General features: G+C 41.1%; 1 protein-coding gene across 2 annotated transcripts in view; it reads right to left on the bottom strand.

The window, feature by feature from the left end:
* The window catches only part of NARS2 (asparaginyl-tRNA synthetase 2, mitochondrial), a 175,174-nt gene that overhangs the window by 37,170 nt on the left and 119,099 nt on the right, over nt 1-18,905 (bottom strand). For both annotated transcript variants that reach the window (XM_066249340.1, XM_066249348.1), the window contains 3 exons: nt 10,083-10,215; nt 4,225-4,323; nt 3,523-3,560 (listed from right to left, as the gene is read on the bottom strand). In XM_066249340.1, the coding sequence (XP_066105437.1) occupies nt 3,523-3,560; nt 4,225-4,323; nt 10,083-10,215 (270 nt within the window). The remainder of the gene's footprint in view (nt 1-3,522; nt 3,561-4,224; nt 4,324-10,082; nt 10,216-18,905) is intronic.

The following is an 18,905-nucleotide window of genomic DNA, read 5'->3' as shown; positions in this document are numbered from 1 at the left end:
GTGTGTGTGTGTGTGTGTGTGTGTGTGTGTGTGTGTGTGTGTGTGACAGAGACAGAGAGAGACTGAGAAGGACAGACAGGGACAGATAGGCAGGAAGGGAGAGAAATGAGAAACACCAATTCTTCATTGTGGCACCTTAGGAGTTCATTGATTGCTTTCTCTTATGTGCCTTGACAGGGGGGCTACAGCAGAGTGACCCCTTGCTCAAGTCGGCAACCTTGGGCTCAAGCCAGAGATCCCGCGCTCAAGCCGGGTGAGCCCGCCCTCAAGCTGGATGAGCCGGTGCTCAAGCTGGTGACCTTGGGGTTATGAACCTGGGTCCTCTGTGTCCCAGTTTGATGCTCTATTCACTGTACCACCATCTGGCCAGGCGGCCTTTGGATTTTTTTTTTTTTTTTTGTATTTTTCCGAAGCTGGAAACAGGGAGCAGTCAGACAGACTCCCGCATGCGCCTGACCGGGATCCACCCAGCAGGCCCACCAGGGGGCGATGTTCTGCCCATCCGGGGCATCGCTCTGTTGTATCCACAGCCATCCCAGCGCCTGAGGCAGAGGCCACAGAGCCATCCTCAGCACCTGGGCAAACTTTGCTCCAATGGAGCCTTGGCTGCGGGAGGGGAAGAGAGAGAGAAGAAGGAGAAGGGGAGGGGTGAAGAAGCAGATGGACACTTCTCCTGTGTGCCCTGGCCAGGAATTGAACCTGGGACTCCTGCACGCCAGGCCGACGCTCTACCACTGAGCCAACCGGCCAGGGCGGCCTTTGGATTCTAACTGCAACCCCCTTCCCTGTGCCTCCAGCCTGCTGGACTGCTCTATCATATTTGGAATTTGTCAAACCTCCACAAGTGGGTAAGCTGATTCCTTAAATAAATCTTTCTCTATATGCATGTTGGTCTCATTTCTCTGGAGAACTCTAATACATAATCCAAACCATTTCCTCTCACCTAGGTGACTATAATAATCTAGTTGGCTTTCTGCTCTCACTTTTGTCCTACTACAGCTTATTCTTAACAAGCAGCAAGAGTGATCCTGTTAAGTTCAATTCAGATCTTGTCAGCCCTCTGCAGAGAACCTTTCAGTGGCTTCCCCACCTCATCCAAGTACAAACCCAAACTCCTAAAAGGTGACCTAAAAGGCTGTAAGTGCTTTTCCCACCTCCTTCGTTTCCTACCTTATTTTCTACTATCCTTGTCCTTACTCACTCTTCACTAGTACTTGAACACATCAGGATGCTCCAATCTCAGGGCCTTTGTACTTCCTATTCCCTCTGCCTGGAATATTCTTTTCTCACATATCCATACAGCTAGTTCTTTCACTTTACTCAGATATCAGCTCAGTGAGATCTTCCCTGTTATAATATCTAAAAAAAATCTATCTCATTCTTTTGTCTTCTCTGCCTACTTTTTCTTCTCTGGGCTTTTTCTCCTTAATATTATTCTTTCTTACAAAATGCATGTTTTACTTACTTATCTTGTTCCTTCGCTATTATTACCTCCACCAGAAATGTGAGCTCAGTGAAGGCAGAGAATTTAATCTGCTTTGTTTACAGCTTTAACACAGTTTTTATGGCCCTGGCTCTGCTCTAGGGCAAGCAGATTGTGGTGCTGGCAGGTTCGAGGCCAGTGGTAGTCATCCTGGTCCCCACCGCCCACTAGTGGATGTTCCAGCTTTCATGGGGGATGGTAGTGGAGCAAACAAAGTATAAATAAAAAGATAGACTTAACTAGAGTAAGTTGTTTTATAAAGATTTATTCTGCCAAACTTAGCGAAAATCCAACATAAAGTACTTTGTAAGTAATTATTATATGCTTTAACTTGCTGTAACTCTGCTTTATAAATTTTATAAAGTAAAGTTACTTCTCTACTTTATAAATCACCATTACTGTGGAACTGGTGGGCAGTTAGAAAATTTTACTACTAACAGAGATACAAAAGTGGGTGGTAGGAAAAAAAAAAGTGGGCGGTAGGTATAAAAAGGTTCTCATCACTTAGAACCCCTGTTCTAAGCGATTCAAGCTCCAGACAGGATGATTGAGGCTGTATGCTACAGTGGTCAGGGGAAGGTCCGTAAGAAGTAAACACTGGTGACGCCATCCAGGACCTAAGAAGTTGATCACAGCCTAAACTGGTACTGTTGGAAGAAGATCGTACTAAAAAAGTGGCACAGGGTTTTTAAGGAGCATGTTTCTCTGTGGGACTACAGAATTCATGATGGGAAGAACCTGGGGTTTATTACCAAGAGCAGAATTCCTTCCCCCTGCCCTTCCGTCCCCTCCCTTCCCTCTCTTTTTCCATTCTCTCCTTCCACTGTGGTATGGATGCATGTTTTTAAAAAGTCATGTTAATAAAACCTCAGAAGCAGAAAAAAAAAAGATAGTTTTTAGATACTAGAACAATGCCTGACACATATTAAGTACTCAATATAAATTTAAGCCTGACCAGTGGTGGCGCAGTGGATAAAGTGTCAACCTGGAAACACTGAGGTTGCCGGTTCAAAACCCTGGCTTGCCTGGTCAAGGCATGTATGGGAGTTGATGCTTCTTGTTCCTCCCCCTTCTTTCTCTCTCTCTCTCTCCCCCCTCCTCTCTAAAAAAACAAACAAACAAAAAACCAATATAAATTTAAGTGAAAGAAAAAACCTCAAAAGCCTTCACTTATACTTTACTGCCTTTCGATTCTCTATCACAGGGCTGCTGATTGTTGCCTCCTTCTCTGATCCCACCTCTGTGGCCTTGCTATGCATTCAGGCTCAGCAACTCATCACTTTTAACTTGTAGCCTGATGGTCTAGGGCTAGGCTGACACCTGAAATTCTGAACTTGGTCAATCTGCCAAGTTTTTTATTCCCCTCCTCTAGGACAGGTTGAAATCTTTGTTAGAACAAAAACTTCCTAAATCTAAAAACTGCAAGTGAATAATGATCTCAACTTATTTTCAGAAACATTTTTCTACTCTTCTAGTATCAAACTTGCTTCCTATCTATACACACTGCAATACATTAAATACTAAGTCTTATATGCCTATCTGATTAACATGGTTAAAATAAACAACCAGTCCAATTATCAAGTACCATTCGAATAGAATTATAGTGGAAATGAAGCAATATATGTGTAATGCTTTAAAAAGAAGTGGCAAAAATATTGATAATATATTATCAGATTTCAGCAAGGAAGGTAAAGAAAAAAAAGAAACAAAAAAACTGAGAAGCAGACATTACAGGTATGTGTTTTAAGTTTGTTTTTTAATAAGCTAAATTTTGATTACTAAAGTTATTATTTGAATTGTATCAATATAGTTAATAATTACTATGTTTATTTGTTTTGCTATAGTTTATTTATTTATTCATGAAACATTCATTATCAACTATGAACCAGATATAAGAGCTATAAAAATAATTAAAACATGGGCCTTCCTTGAGTTTAGGTAGTGTGATAAGCAGATATATAAACAAAAAATGTAATATAGTGTGATAAATATGATATAAAGTATGAATAAAGTTCAGAGAAAGTATAACATCTACTTACATTAAAAAGTTGTTTTTTAGTATATGCTCTAATCTGTCCTTGGTGAAAAAAGAGAAAAAAATTATTATTAAATGTACTTATATTCATTATATGTAATTAACATACAAATATTGATCGACTTAATGACCTATACAACTTATGACCATTTGACTTTACGACCACAATCACTAGCCACGACTGCTCCACGTCTGGCAGCAACAAACATTGCCCAGCTGGGCGTACAGCAGTGCGGACCAGCTTCCGGCAGCCCTACCATCTCTGCATGCACCATTTCAACTGTTATCCCAGCCTCGGTACAGCAATTTGTGTTTTGTGTCTTGGATATTTTTCATCAAACCCCTCCCAAGATGTCTACCAAGAGGAAATTGTCTTTGCAAATATTAAACCAGTTGTACTGGTAATGTAGTGTTGTACTTAAACCTGACGAATGTAAAAATAAGAAACAAAATGGTGTAGAGATGATACAAATGGCATAAAATGAACAAAGAAAATTATGACATATAAAATAATGAAAGAAAATTATGATAAAATATTACTTAAAGATTTTTATAACATCATTTCACAGTACTGTACATATGGCCTACTCAACTTACGACCAAATCGTGTTACGACCGGACTGTCAGAACCAATCGTGGTCGTAAGTCAAGCACTAGCTGTATTTAAAGAGTAGATGTATTGGGCTTTATCCACAAAACTAATTACCTTTTGGCCAGGAGCTATGAATTTATGACAGAGTTCAACATCTTCAGGACAATTTGAGAGGACCATCCTTGTTGCAGACTTGAAGAGCTCCTCCATAACCTACGAGAAACGACACAGAATTGCCTGACATGTAAGCTCCTTTATATGAGAAACCGGTTCGGGCTCTTGTAAGGTTTGCTTTCCAGGTTTGAGCGACTGTAATCCATCAGGCCTCTTAATCCTGATGTATTTACTACAGCAGGCTCAGTTTTCCAGAATGATTAGAGGAGGCATTGCACCTTCTCAAAGGGGGTAAGGAGAGAAAGAAAAACATTTAAATCTTTTGTTAACAGTTTCAATACTGATATAGAAGTAGGATGTCAAATAAACAGCTAAAATTGGTACCTCTCTAAATTTCTATATACTCAATTGTGGAATCATAACAATAACAATACCTAGCTTATAGGATTGTTGTGAGAATTATATGAAATAATTCATGTAGAAGATGGCTTAGTACCTGGCTCACAGAAGCACACAACAGATATTGTGAAGAGTGAGACACTTTGAAAAGTGTTTCCTTCAGTCAGTGGTAAATGAATGTAAACTTTAAACTTAGAGAGGCAACAAGATATATCTACATCTAAATAGATATATTTTTTGCTTTGCTAAAAGCATAAAGTAATAAATCATTATATAATACAATGAGAATGGGGTAGGCAAAAGTAGACTTACAGTTGTGAGTACATGAAACAAGAGTGTAATTTTGTATTATCATTTATTATTATATTATCTTCCATACAAACAACAGTGAAACTACTTTTACCTACCCCATAAAAGAATTCATTTTACTAGACACGTCCACAGAAATCTCATGAGACAGATTTGTTCATTGAAGAAAAAGGTGATTGAAATAGAAACTATTTCTATAATATTTTTAACCAAAACTGAAAATTTTTATTTGAAGTGATTAAAATCATATCACAGTTTCCAAATGCTGACTCGTAAAAATACATGCATTTATCCAGTACAGGCTGGTCCTCCTGCACTGGTCCTATCACGCCTGCAAACACAGTGGGGGCACAGGCGACTACTGAAGTCATTTAACATGACTGGATACGAAGTACTTAGTTACCAAGTGACAACCAGATGTATTTATACATTATATTTTTATATTTATATATATATATTGCATTTTTATTTTTGGATATATATATATATATATATATGGTGTATAGAAGTAAGAAATAAGTGAATAATCAGATGAAAGAAAGCAAAAGGAGGCTAAAGATCTTTTACCTTGAGACTGTATCACTTCAATCTAGCAGTGAGATAAAGAAATCACTGAGTAACTAAATGATTTATGAAGACCCATATCTACAATCACTAAGAAAAGCCAATGCATACTGGGCAGAAATAGGAACAGGTAGGTGGGACGTTGTGCTGGAACTGCTGAGGAAACAATACACTTATTTGTGAGATGGAGACTTTGACCACTGGAGCTGTTAAGTCGGTGTCTTTCATGAGTAGTAAATTTCCATTTGAAGAAGTAAATCACTAGCTTCTCTAACCTTGACTTTCAGACTATGCTCTATAAATATATCTGAAGAAAAAGAAACTTAACTGAAAGGTTAGCATAATTCTCAGATGTTTTAAAAAGTATATTACTCCCTGGTCAGCTGACTGTGGTAGAGCATCAGCCCGACGTGTGGATGTCCTGGGTTCGATTCCCAGTTGAGGCACACAGGAGAAGTGCCCATCTGCTTCTTCATCACACTCCCTCACTTCTCTCTCTCTTCTCCCCTCCTGCAGCCAAGGTTCAATTAGAGCAAGTTGGCCTGGCTGTTGAGGATGGCTCCATGGCTTCCACCTCAGGTGCTAAAAAATGGCTCCAGTTGTAATGGAGCAAGGGTCCCAATTGGGCAGAGCATCATCCCCCTGTGGGCTTGCAGGGTAGATTCCCATCAAAGCACAGGCAGGAGTCTATCTCTGCCTCCCCTCCTTTCACTAAAAACAAACAAACAAATAAATAAATAAATAAATAAAGTATATTACTCAATGGCACTAAAATAGTAATATTTAATTGCTATACTTCATGAGGGGAAAAATCTTTTGTTACAATACTCTAATTTTTTTAAATAATTTTTTTTGGTATTTTTCTGAAGTGAGAAGCAGGGAGGCAGAGAGACAGACTTCTGCATGTGCCTGACCAGGATCCACCAGGCATGCCCACCAGGGGGCAATGTTCAGTCCATCTGGGCTGTTGCTCCATTGCAACCAGAGTAATTCTAGTGCCTGAGGCAGACAATGCTCTAACCAACCGTGCCTGGGCCAACTTTTGCTCCAATGGAGCCTTGGCTACGGGAGGGGAAGAGAGAGATAGAAAGAAAGAAAAGAGGGAAGGGTGGAGAAGCAGATGGGCGCTTCTCCAGTGTGCCCTGGCAGGGATCGAACTCGGGACTTCCACATGCAGGCCAATGCTCTACCGCTGAACCAACCAGCCAGGGCCTACAATATTCTAATTTAATATTTAAGAGACTACTCTTTATCAAGATACTAATTCCCACATAACGTAATGAATAAAGAAAGGAAGTTTAAGAGAAGAATTAATTTCTCAGGGGAGCAGACTGTTTTCATCTATCCTTAGGAGGAAAGTTTATCTTTTAATTAATTAAATCTTTTCAACAGTGCATGCCCTAAGTCCCACTTAGTGGAATACCAAATATATAAGCATTAATTATAGAATATATAATTATAAAATAAAAATGACAATGGTTAATAACTTCTAATGATTTTTTTCCCCATTTTTCTGAAGCTGGAAATGGGGAGGCAGTCAGACAGACTCTCGCATGCGCCCGACCGGGATCCACCCGGCATGCCCACCAGGGGACGATGTTCTGCCCCTCTGGGGCATCGCTCTGTTGCATCCAGAGCCATTCTAGTGCCTGAGGCAGAGGCCACAGAGCCATCCCCAGCGCCCGGGCCATCTTTGCTCCAATGGAGCCTCGGCTGCGGGAGGGGAAGAGAGAGACAGAGAGGAAGGAGAGGGGGAGGGGTGGAGAAGCAGATGAGTGCTTCTCCTGTGTGCCCTGGCCGGGAATCGAACCCGGGACTCCTGCACGCCAGGCCGACGCTCTACCGCTGAGCAAACCAGCCAGGGCCACTTCTAATGATTTTTAAGTATTTGGTACTGCAAGACTGTAAGGAATTATTTATGTCATCTGATCCAGTTACCCAAATGCCACTTTTTTTTAACCCTTTGAGTAGTACAAACGTTCATGTATATCCTCATGCCTCCTGATCATCCAGAGTATGACTGTATAAAAATCTTTATTTTAAAAATGTGTAAGGCAACATTAAAAAAAGGCAAATGTATGTTCTTATTTCTATAAATTGGTTATCAACCAAACATGATTTTAAGTTAATAAAACCGTAACTGGAACTAATTTTATTATTATTTTTTTTTCTGAAGTTGGAAACAGGGAGGCAATCAGACAGACTCCCCGCATGCGCCCGACCGGGATCCACCTGGCACGCCCACCAGGAGGAGATGCTCTGCCCATCTGGGGCGTTGCTCTGTTGCAACCAGAGCCATTCTAGCACCTGAGGCAGAGGCCTCAGAGCCATCCTCAGTGCCTGGGCCAACCTTGCTCCAATGGAGCCTTGGCTGCGGGAGGGGAAGAGAGAGACAGAGAGGAAGGAGAGGGGGAGGGGTGGAGAAGCAGATGGCGCTTCTCCTGTGTGCCCTGGCCGGGAATTGAATCCGGGACTCCTGCACGCCAGGCCGACGCTCTACCACTGAACCAACTGGCCAGGGCCTAATTTCATTTTTAGAAAAAAAAACTCACTCCCAGGGATCAGCGAGCATAAAAAACCTCACTACTCAAAGGGTTAATGCTTATTTTACTGATTTTAGAGAAAGAGGAAGTGAGAGAGAGAGAGAGAGGAGAACACTGATCTGTTCCTGTATGTGCCCTGACTGGCAACTCTGTGCTTTGGGACAATGCTCTAACCAACCGAGCTATCTGGCCAGGGCTAAATTCTAACATAATTTATGTATTGTTCTTGTAACCTTTGCCTCTGGAATATATGTTGAGGTAGTAGAGACAGAGTCAAAAAAGAAGAAATAGGGAGGTCATATAGTATTTGTAAATTTTTTGAAAAACCACGATACTTTCTTCCATAATGGTTGTACTAATCTGCATTCCCACCAGCAGGGAATGAGGGTTCCTTTTTCTCCACAGTTTCTTCAACACTTGTTACTACCTGTCTTGTTGATATTATCCAATCTAACAGGTGTGAGGTGGCATCTCATGGTAGTTTTGATTTGCATTTCTCGAACAGTTAGTGAAGATGAGCATCGTTTCATATATTTGTTGGCCATTTGTATGTCCTCTTGGGGAACGTGTTCAGATCCTATCCCCATTTTTTAAATTTATTATTATTATTTTGTATTTTTCTGCAGTGAGAAGCAGGGAGGCAGTCAGACTCTCACATGTGCCTGACCGGGATACACCCGGCATGCCCACTAGGGGGTGATGCTCTGCCCATCTGGGGCATTGCTCCATTGCAATTGAAGCCATTCTAGCACCTGAGGTGGATGCCATGGAGCCATCCTCAGTACCTGGACCAACTTTGCTCCAATGGAGCCTTGGCTGTGGGAGGGGAAGAGGGAGACAGAGAGAAAGGAGAGGGGGAGAGGGGGAGAAGCAGATGGTGCTTCTCCTGTGTGCCCTGGTGGGAATCAAACTTGGGACTTCCACACACCTGGCTGACACTCTACCACTGAGCCAACTGGCCAGGGCCCTATCTCCATTTTTTAATTGGATTGTTTGCTTGTTTGTTGCTGAACTTTGTGAGTTTTTTTATATTTTGGATATTAACCCCTTATCAGAGCTGTTGTTTGTAAATATCATCTCCCATTTGGTTGGCTGTTTGTCTGTTTTGTTGTCAGTTTCTTTTGCTGTGCAGAAGCTTTTTAGTTTGATATAGTCTCATTCATTTATTTTTGTCTTTATTTCCCTTGCCTTTGGAGTCAAATTCATAAAATGTTCTCTATGGTCAAGATCTATAAGTTTAGTACCTATGTTTTTTCCTATGTAATTTATTGTTTCAGATCTTATATTTAGAGCATTGATACATTTTGAACTAATTTTTGTTCAAGGCGACAAGGTGTAATCAAGTGTCATTCTTTTGCATGTGGTCTTCCAATTTTCACAGCACCACTTATTGAAGAGGCTTTCTTTTCTCTATTGTGTGTTTTTGGCTCTTTTGTCAAAGATTATTTGTCTATATATATGTGGTTTTATTTCTGGGCTCGTGATTCTGTTCCACTAGTCTGTATGTCTGTTTTTCTGTCAATATTGTGCTGTTTTGATTGACTTCCTCTCCAGCCTTATCCCTTGTCTCTCAAACAAAACTCTAACAGCTCCTGTGGATGCTTTCTGACATAAATATATAGAAGTTTCTCTAACCATGAAGTTGTTTTATTTATTTGCCTAGAAAATAACAGGAGCTACAATTTACTAAGCCTGCTATGTGCCAGATCTTGTATTAGGTGCTTTACATTATATACATTGTTTCTTTTAATCCTCATGATAACCTTACAAAATAGGTACTATTCTCATTTTACAGCTGAGGAAGGTAAAGATCATCAAGGGCAGGTAACATCAAAACAAAGTTAATGGCAGATCTGGGATAGGAACCTAAATCTTTCTGGTTATGGTACTAAAGACATTCAATAGATGGTTATTAAGTAGTTGTTCTCCATCCTCTTCACTCTATGAACAACTGTAATGCACAGAAGTAAAAATATATGCAGAAGCATTTTAATGTCACAGTTGCTTGACATTTAGAAACTATTTTAAAACTTGTGTACCTACCTGCATGAGATCTTGAAGGCTCTCAACAAAAGAAATCTCTGCTTCTACCATATAAAACTCTGCCAGGTGTCTCCGGCTCTGAGAATTTTCTGCTCGAAATGTTGGACCAAAGGTAAACACTTGAGTAAAAGCTCTGCAATTGAAGATTGAGAGTACAAAAATAGGATTCATATGATTAATTTTAAGAATTTAAAATACTCCTTGAGCTCTTAAGGAAAAAAACAAGTTTTGTGCCTCTGTCTTGTCCACAAATTCACACATATTAGCTGCTGTATTTCTCTAATGGGTGATAATAATAGTTTCATTAAAAACATTTATAGAAACTATTTTATCCTGAAAGAATTTGCAAATGCTTTACAAACCCTATGGTTTACTAAATATAGTTATAACCACTCTGGTGCAACAGCAGGCAACTACACTTCTCAGCAATCGGGAACAAAGTCAAGGAAAAATACCACAGCCCAGCAAGCCACACAGAGACTCTAGACTGCAGGGGTCCCCAAACTTTTTTTTTTTTTATATAAATAAATTTTTATTTTAATGGGGTGACATCAATAAATCAGGGTACATACATTCAAAGAAAACACCTCCAGGTTATCTTGTCATCCAGTTATGCTGCATACCCATCACCCAAAGAGAGATCGTCCTCTGCCACCCTCCATCCAGTTCTCTCTGTACCCCTCCTCCTCCCCTCCCCCTCTCCCTCCTTCCCTCCCCCCACCCCCCATAGCCACCACACTCCTGTTCATGCCTCTCAGTCTCGCTTTTATGTCCCACCAATGTATGGAATCCTGCAGTTCCTGTTTTTTTCTGATTCGCTTATTTCACTCCGCACAATGCTACCAAGACTCCACCACTCCGCTATAAGTGATCCAATGTCACCATTTCTCCTAGCTGAATAATATACCACGGTGTATATGTGCCCCATCTTCTTCATCTAGTCCTCTATTTTTTTTTACAGTGATTAAAAGCCTTTAAGCAAACTCTTGGCCAATACAGCAAGAATCCATAAATGAGTAGTGTCCTTAACATGTTCCCCAAGTCCAAGTTGGCCCCCTCACCATGCCAAATCCCTGAAAAATGCAACCCAACCACAGTTCAGTCCGTCAGGAGCTGTCACAGGGAGCAGGAGTCCAGGAAAGTTCCCCACAGGAAAAGTCCGTATGGCACTGGAATTGTTGTCACCATTCTATACTTTGCAGCTCATGTCCAAGTCCCAATGACCGCTGCTTCTAGCTGGCAATGATTCAGGTAGACTGGAAAAAGCCATCTGCAGCATGCATGGACATGGAGCTTCTGTTCTCCTCTGCCTGGAGAGTTGAGACCAGGTTGCTTTTCCCTGGAGCTCTGTGACTGTGGCCTGGTAAAGAGAACCTTGGGATACACCAAGCTGGGTGGCAAAGGTAAATTCATAATACAAGTTGGCAAAAGGAGGAAAGAGAGCTCTAAATTAAGAGTAGGTCCCAGCCTGAAATATGAGTGGGGCATTGAGGCAGGAGGAACAAAGGAAACACTATATATTAAGCAAAGCAGCAGAAAATAGGACCATCAACACCCACAACAGAGATCTTTGAGGGAAGAATAAAGAACCTGACTATTCAGGCAAAACATAGTCAAGTGGCCCTTGTGCAAATGAGATCAGTTTACCTGCTTCTTGGAAGAAATACCCTAGGCTCGTCCACAGTGTCGTAGATGGGGTCGACGGCCCTGGGCACCTTCAGCCTTCAGTGGCAAACCCCAGCATTCTGGGCAAGGTTAGGTCATAGGTGGCTGGAGCAGGCCTGGAAGAGACTGAACCCTCCCTTAGAGGAGCGAGGGGGAAGCCCACCCTCCAGTGTCCCTGTTTCCTCACAGCAGAGGTGTGTAAGCCTGGCAGGCTTTAGCTCAATGACCTTCCTTTCCACTATTGAAGCAGGACCCAGATGGCATCCTATGAGACCCCTTTGGGGTGCTGGAGCCTTTAAGGGTGTATCCTAAAAGCTGGTAGTTCCCCCTGATCTCTATTGGGCTTTTTCTGCCTCTAGGTATCTTAAAAGCCATTCTCAGAAGATCTCGCTGAGGGGTTTGAGGATCCCCATCCGCCTATATAAATCTTTTCCATATATCTGGAGCTATTTGGAAAAAAGACAGAACAGTGTTATTAGCTAGATCTAATAAAGAAGGTAGATTTGGTGTCTCCTGTTCATCAGCTTTCAAAAGAAATGTAAATTTTTTTTTTTTAAGTAAAAAGCATGATATGGTAGACCCGTCGGAGTCATTGGCCTGGTGTGCAGGATTCCCGGGTTCGATTCCCGGCCAGACCACACAGGAGAAGCGCCCATCTACCTCTCCACCCTTCCCCCTCTCCCCCCTCCCGGTCCCTCTCCTCCCGCCCACAGCCAAGGCTCCACCGGAGCAAATCCACCCTGGGCACTAAGGATGGTCCCATGGCCTCCGCCCTAGTTGCTAGAATGACTCCGGTTGCAACAGAGCAACATCCCAGATGGGCAGAGCATTCCCCCCGGTAGGCATGCCAGGTGGATCCCAGTCAGGCGCATGCAGGAGTCTGTCTGCTTGCCTCCCCATCCCCATCCTCAGAAATATACAAAAAATAAATAAATAAAAGAAAAAATACAAACAAAAAAAAAAAGGGGGGGGGCATTCCTTGTGCTAAAGCACCAGGAAGCCTGGAGTGAGCTTGAGTATGTCCTATGAAACATGGAGCTCTATGTTTACATATAAGTCTTTGAAGAAGGAGGAACTGCTGAAATAGTTTGTCAGCATTTGTCCCTAAGACAGCAGTCTTTTTAGTGGGAACACCATACGTAAATATTTGCTGTCTATAGATTAAGGGGGGAATATGGCGACTGCTGAAAAGCCATGATCTTTGTGCCCCTCCCCTCCCCCAACCCCCTCCCTCTCCTCCCCCCACCCTGTAACCCCAACACTGTTGTTCATGTCTCTGAGTCTCATCTTTATGTCCCACCTATGTGTGGAAACATATAGTTCTTAGTTTTTTCTGATTTACTTCTTTCACTCAGTATAATGTTATCAAGGCCCATCCATGTTGTTGTAAAAGATCCTATGTCATCATTTCTTATGGCTGAGTAGTATTCTATAGTATATATATACCAAAGCTTTTTAATCCACTCATCCTCTGATGGACACTTGGGCTGTTTCCAAATCTTTGCTATTGTGAACAATGCTGCCATAAACATGGGGGTGCATTTCTTCTTTTCAAACAGTGCTATGGTGTTCTTGGGGTATATTCCTAACAGTGGTATAGCTGGGTCAAAAGGCAGTTCGATTTTTAATTTCTTGAGGTATCTCCATACTGTTTTCCACAGTGGCTGCACCAGTCTGCATTCCCACCAGCAGTGCAGGAGGATTCCCTTTTCTCCACATCCTCACCAGCACTTATTCTGTGTTGTTTTATTGATGAGCGCCATTCTGACTGGTGTGAGGTGATATCTCATTGTGGTTTTAATTTGCATTTCTCTAATCATTAATGATGTTGAACATTTTTTCATATGCCTATTGGCCATCTGTGTGTCCTCTTTGGAGAAATGTCTATTTATTTCTTTTGCCCATTTTTGGATTGGATTGTTTGTCTTCCTGGTATTAAGTTTTACAAGTTCTTTATAAATTTTGGTTATTAACCCCTTATCAGACGCTATGTCAAATATATTCTCCCATTGTGTAGTTTGTCTTTTTATTCTGTTCTTATTGTCTTTAGCTGTGCAGAAGCTTTTTAGTTTGATAAAGTCCCATTTGTTTATCCTGTCTTTTATTTCACTTGCCTGTGGAGACAAATCAGCAAATATATTGCTGCGAGAGATGTCAGAGAGCTTACTGCCTATGTTTTCTTCTAAAATGCTTATGGTTTCATGGCTTACATTCAAGTCTTTTATCCATTTTGAGTTTATTTTTGTGAGTGGTGTAAGTTGGTGGTCTAGTTTCATTTTTTTGCAGGTAGCTGTCCAGTTTTCCCAACACCATTTGTTGAAGAGGCTGTCTTTACTCCATTGTATTGTCTTACCTCCTTTGTCAGATATCAGTTGTCCATAGAGCTGTGGGTTTATTTCTGAGTTCTCTGTTCTGTTCCATTGATCTATGTGCCTGTTCTTATGCCAGTACCATGCTGTTTTGAGTACAATGGCCTTATAATATAACTTGATATCTGGAAGTGTGATACCTCCCGCTTTTTTCTTCCTTTTCAGGATTGCTGAGGCTATTCGTGTTCTTTTTTGGTTCCATATAAATTTTTGGAATATGTGTTCTATGTCTTTGAAGTAAGTCATTGGTATTTTCATTGGTATTGCATTGAATTTCTAAATTGCTTTGGGTAATATAGACATTTTAATGATGTTTATTCTTCCTAACCATGAGCACGGTATATGCCTCCACTTATTCGTATCTTCCCTGATTTCTTTTATCAATGTTTTATAATTTTCTGAGTACAAGTCTTTAATCTCCTTGGTTAGATTTATTCCTAGGTACTTTATTTTTTGGTTGCAATGGTAAAGGGGATTGATTCCCTGATTTCTCTTTCTGACAGTTCATTATTAGTGTATAAAAATGCCTCTGATTTCTGAGTACTGATTTTATATCCTGCCACCTTGCCAAATTCTTTTATCAGGTCTAGTAGTTTTTTGACTGAAACTTTAGGGTTTTCTATATACAATATCATCTCATCTGCAAATAATGATAGTTTTACTTCTTTTCCAATTTGGATGCCTTTTATTTCTTTTTCTTGTCTGATTGCTGTGGCGAGGACTTCCAGAACTATGTTGAATAAGAGTGGTGAAAGGGGGCAACCCTGCCTTGTTCCTGATCTTAAGGGGATAGCTTTTAATTTTTGCCCATTGAGTATTATGTTGGCTGTGGGTTTGTCATAGATGGCCTTTATCATGTTGAGGTATGTTCCCTGTATTCCCACTTTGCTGAGAGTTTTGATCATGAATGGGTGCTGGACTTTATCAAATGCTTTTTCTGCATCTATTGAAATTATCATGTGATTTTTCTCCTTTCTTTTGTTTATGTGATGAATCACATTGATTGATTTGCGAATATTGTACCAGCCTTGCCTCCCAAGAATAAATCCTACTTGATCATGGTGTATGATTTTTTCCATATATTGCTGGATCTGGTTTGCTAATATTTTATTGAGGATTTTTGCATCTAAGTTCATCAGGGATATTGGCCTATAATTTTCTTTTTTTGTGTTGTCTTTGCCTGGTTTTGGAATCAGAATTATGCTCGCCTCATAAAAGGAGTTTGGAAGTCTTCCTTCCTCTTGAATTTTTTGAAATAGCTTGAGAAAGATAGGAGTTAGTTCTTCTTTGAATATTTGGTAGAATTCACTTGTGAAGCCATCAGGCCCAGGACTTTTCTTTTTTGGGAGTTTTTTGATAGCTGTTTCAATCTCATTTGTTGTAATTGGTCTGTTTAGGTTTTCTGATTCTTCCAGATTGATTTTTGGAAGATTATATGATTCAAGGAATTTGTCCATTTCATCTAGGTTGTCTAGTTTTTTGGCGTACAGTTCTTCATAGTACTTTCTTACAATATTTTGTATTTCTGTTGTGTCAGTTGTTATTTCTCCACTCTCGTTTCTAATTTTATTTATTTGAGTCCTCTCTTTTTTTCTTGGTGAGTCTTGTTAAAGGTTCATCGATCTTGTTTACCTTTTCAAAGAACCAGCTCCTGGTTTCATTGATCCTCTGTATTGTTTCTTTAGCCTCTATGTCACTTATTTCTGCTCTGATCTTTATTATTTCCTTCCTTCTACTAGCTCTGGGCTTTACTTGCTGTACTTTTTCTAGTTCTTTTAGATGCAGGGTTAAGTTGTTAATTTGAGCTTTTTCTAGCTTCTTGAGGTATGCCTGTAATGCTATAAACTTCCCTCTCAGGACTGCTTTTGCTGTGTCCCATAAATTTTGAGTTGATGTATGCTCATTATCGTTTGTTTCTAGGAATTTTTTAATTTCTTCTTTGATCTCAACGTTAACCCATTCATTGTTTAATAATGTGCTATTTAGTTTCCAAGTGTTTGAATGTTTTTCAATTTTTCTATTGTGGTTGATTTCTAGTTTAATGCCATTGTGATCAGAGAAAGTGTTCGATATGATTTCAATCTTCTTAAATTTGTTGAGACCGCTTTTGTGCCCTAACATGTGGTCTATTCTAGAGAATGTCCCATGGGCGCTTGAAAAGAATGTATATTCTGCTCTTTTAGGGTGAAAGGTTCTGAAGATATCTATTAAATCGAGTTCATCTAATATGTCCTTTAAGTCTGCTGTTTCTTTGTTAATTTTCTTTCTTGAGGACCTATCTAATGATGTTAATGGGGTATTGAAATCTCCTACTATTATAGTATTGCTGTTGATCTCGCCCTTTAAGTCTATCAAAGTCTGCTTTATATATTTAGGTGCTCCTATATTAGGTGCGTAGATATTTATAATGGTTATATCTTCCTTTTGTATTGCTCCCTTTATCATTATGTAGTGGCCTTCTTTATCTCTAACTATGGTCTTTGTTCTAAAGTCCATTTTGTCTGATATAAGTATTGCTACCCCAGCTTTTTTTTTCATTTCCATTTGCGTGAAATATTTTTTTCCATCCTTTTATCTTCAGTCTGTGTGCATCTTTTGATTTAAGGTGTGTCTCTTGTAGACAGCATATGTATGGGTCCTGTTTTCTTATCCACGCAGCTACCCTATGTCTCTTGATCGGATCATTTAATCCATTAACATTTAAGGTTATTACTGATATGTAATTGTTTATTGCCATTTTTTTTCTTTAAAACTGTTTTTCTCTTTTGCTATATTCTTTTTTTCCTTTGATATGTTTACAACAGGTCCCTTAGCATTTCTTGCAGCCTTGGTTTGGTTGTAGTGAAATCCTTTAGTTTTTTTTTGTCTGTAAAGCTTTTTATTTCTCCTTCAATTTTAAATGATAGCCTTGCTGGATAAAGTAGTCTTGGTTGTAGGTTCTTGTTCTGCATTACTTTGAATATTTCTTGCCATTCCCTTCTGGCCTCAAGTGTTTCTGTTGAGAAGTCAGAAGTCATCCTTATGGGGGCTCCTTTGTAGGTGATTGTCTTTTTTTCTCTAGCAGCTTTTAATATTTTCTCTTTATCTTTTAGCTTTGGTAATTTAATTATGATGTGTCTTGGTGTTGGTTTCTTTGGATTTCTCCTTAATGGAGTTCTCTGTGCTTCCTGAACATGTGAAATGTTTTCCTGCCTTAATTGGGGGAAGTTTTCCGCTATAATATGTTTGAACAAAGTCTCTATCCCTTGTTCTTTCTCTTCTTCTTCAGGAACCCCTATGATGCGGATGTTATTTCTCTTCATGTTGTCACAGAGCTCTCTTAGAGTTTCCTCAGACTTTTTGAGTCTCTTTTCTTTTTTCTGCTCTGCTTCCATGCCTTTATTTATTGTGTCCTCTAACTCACTGATTCGATTCTCTGCTTCATCCATCCTGCTTTTAATTCCTTCCATTGTATTCTTTATTTCAGATATTGTATTTGTCATTTCTGTCTGATTCTTTTTTATTATTTCAATGTCCTTTTTTATATTTGTTATCTCTTTATTTAGGTTTTCGTAATGGCCATCTATGGTGGTTCTAATATCTTTGAGCATCCTAACAATCGTTATTTTAAACTCTGCATCTGGTAATTTGGTTATATCTGATTCACTTAGGTCCTTTTCTGGGGATTTCTCTTGGTTTATTTGTGTTGTATTTCTTTGCCTCCGCATTTTTTCTTCACGAGAGTGGCTGTGATCACGTGCTCGGGTGCACAAGGGTTGGTGGCCTTGGCCTTTGCCCCGCCCCCGTGTGTGATGTTATGCTCGGTCCTGAGGGCACTGGCGAGCACCTTTGCTCAGCTGCGGGTCTCCGCCTGTTTCCGAGCTTTCGCCCTGCCTTTGCAGGATGATCCCACTCAAGGAACAGCTGCTAGCCTTGGCTCTACCACCAGGAAAGGCTGCGTGCCCAAGCTCAGCTTCGTAGCGGAACTCCGCCTCTTCTGGGCTTTTGGCTCCACCCCCGCGGGAGGAGCCTGCTACCAAGTCAGACCGCAAGCCTGGGTTGCACAGGCGGGGCAGGGATGTGCTCCTCTGCCCTTGCTCCGGGGCTGGTTTCTACCCTTTCTGGGTTTCCCGCCCTTCTCCCGGAGGCTGGATTACAGGCTGCCGGCAGCTGAGCTTAGCCGCTTTTGCACACCCCCTTCTCCCTAGCCGGGCAAGATTGAGCTCACACCTGAGCCCACTGGTGGCCAGCCGGCTTCCGCCCCTGCCAGCAGAACCGTGCTTTTGTCTCCCGCTGCTGCCCGCTCTCCGGTGCGCCCTCAGCCGTGTGGGTGGGGGCGTTGCAGCTCGGATCCTAAGACTCACTACCGTAGACCCGAAAGCTCCCTCCTTCTATGCGACTCTGCTCTGAATGCCGCAGGGGAGCTTGTTTGGCTGCTCTCCTGCTTCCCTTTGCTGGTATTGCTGTTTCCGGGGGAAATATTCACTTCAGCTTTGGGGAGTGACTCGTCCCAGGGGTTAGAGTGGCTATCTCACAAAAATGTTTCTCCCTATGCCTCCTAGATTGCACTCTCTTCCTGTTACTGTGGTTCTCTCCCCTCTCCGTCTCCAGGAGTCCCGGGTGAGTGTTTGTGAGAGAGATGTTCTGCGTGGTCCCTTTAAGAAGGATCCTGGGTCTGAGAAATCAGACTCTCTCACAAACAGTATCCTGACTTGTTTCCAGCTAAATACTGTCCTTATGCTTCTTCTGGGCTCTGGGGCTGCAGGCTGGGGCTTTGTTCCTGGGGCTCAGGGCCCTTTCCCCTCTGCTA

This window comes from Saccopteryx bilineata, chromosome 1 (assembly GCF_036850765.1).
Source record: "Saccopteryx bilineata isolate mSacBil1 chromosome 1, mSacBil1_pri_phased_curated, whole genome shotgun sequence".
Lineage (NCBI taxonomy): Eukaryota > Metazoa > Chordata > Mammalia > Chiroptera > Emballonuridae > Saccopteryx > Saccopteryx bilineata.
This window is presented reverse-complemented; position numbering and strand designations above follow the sequence as displayed.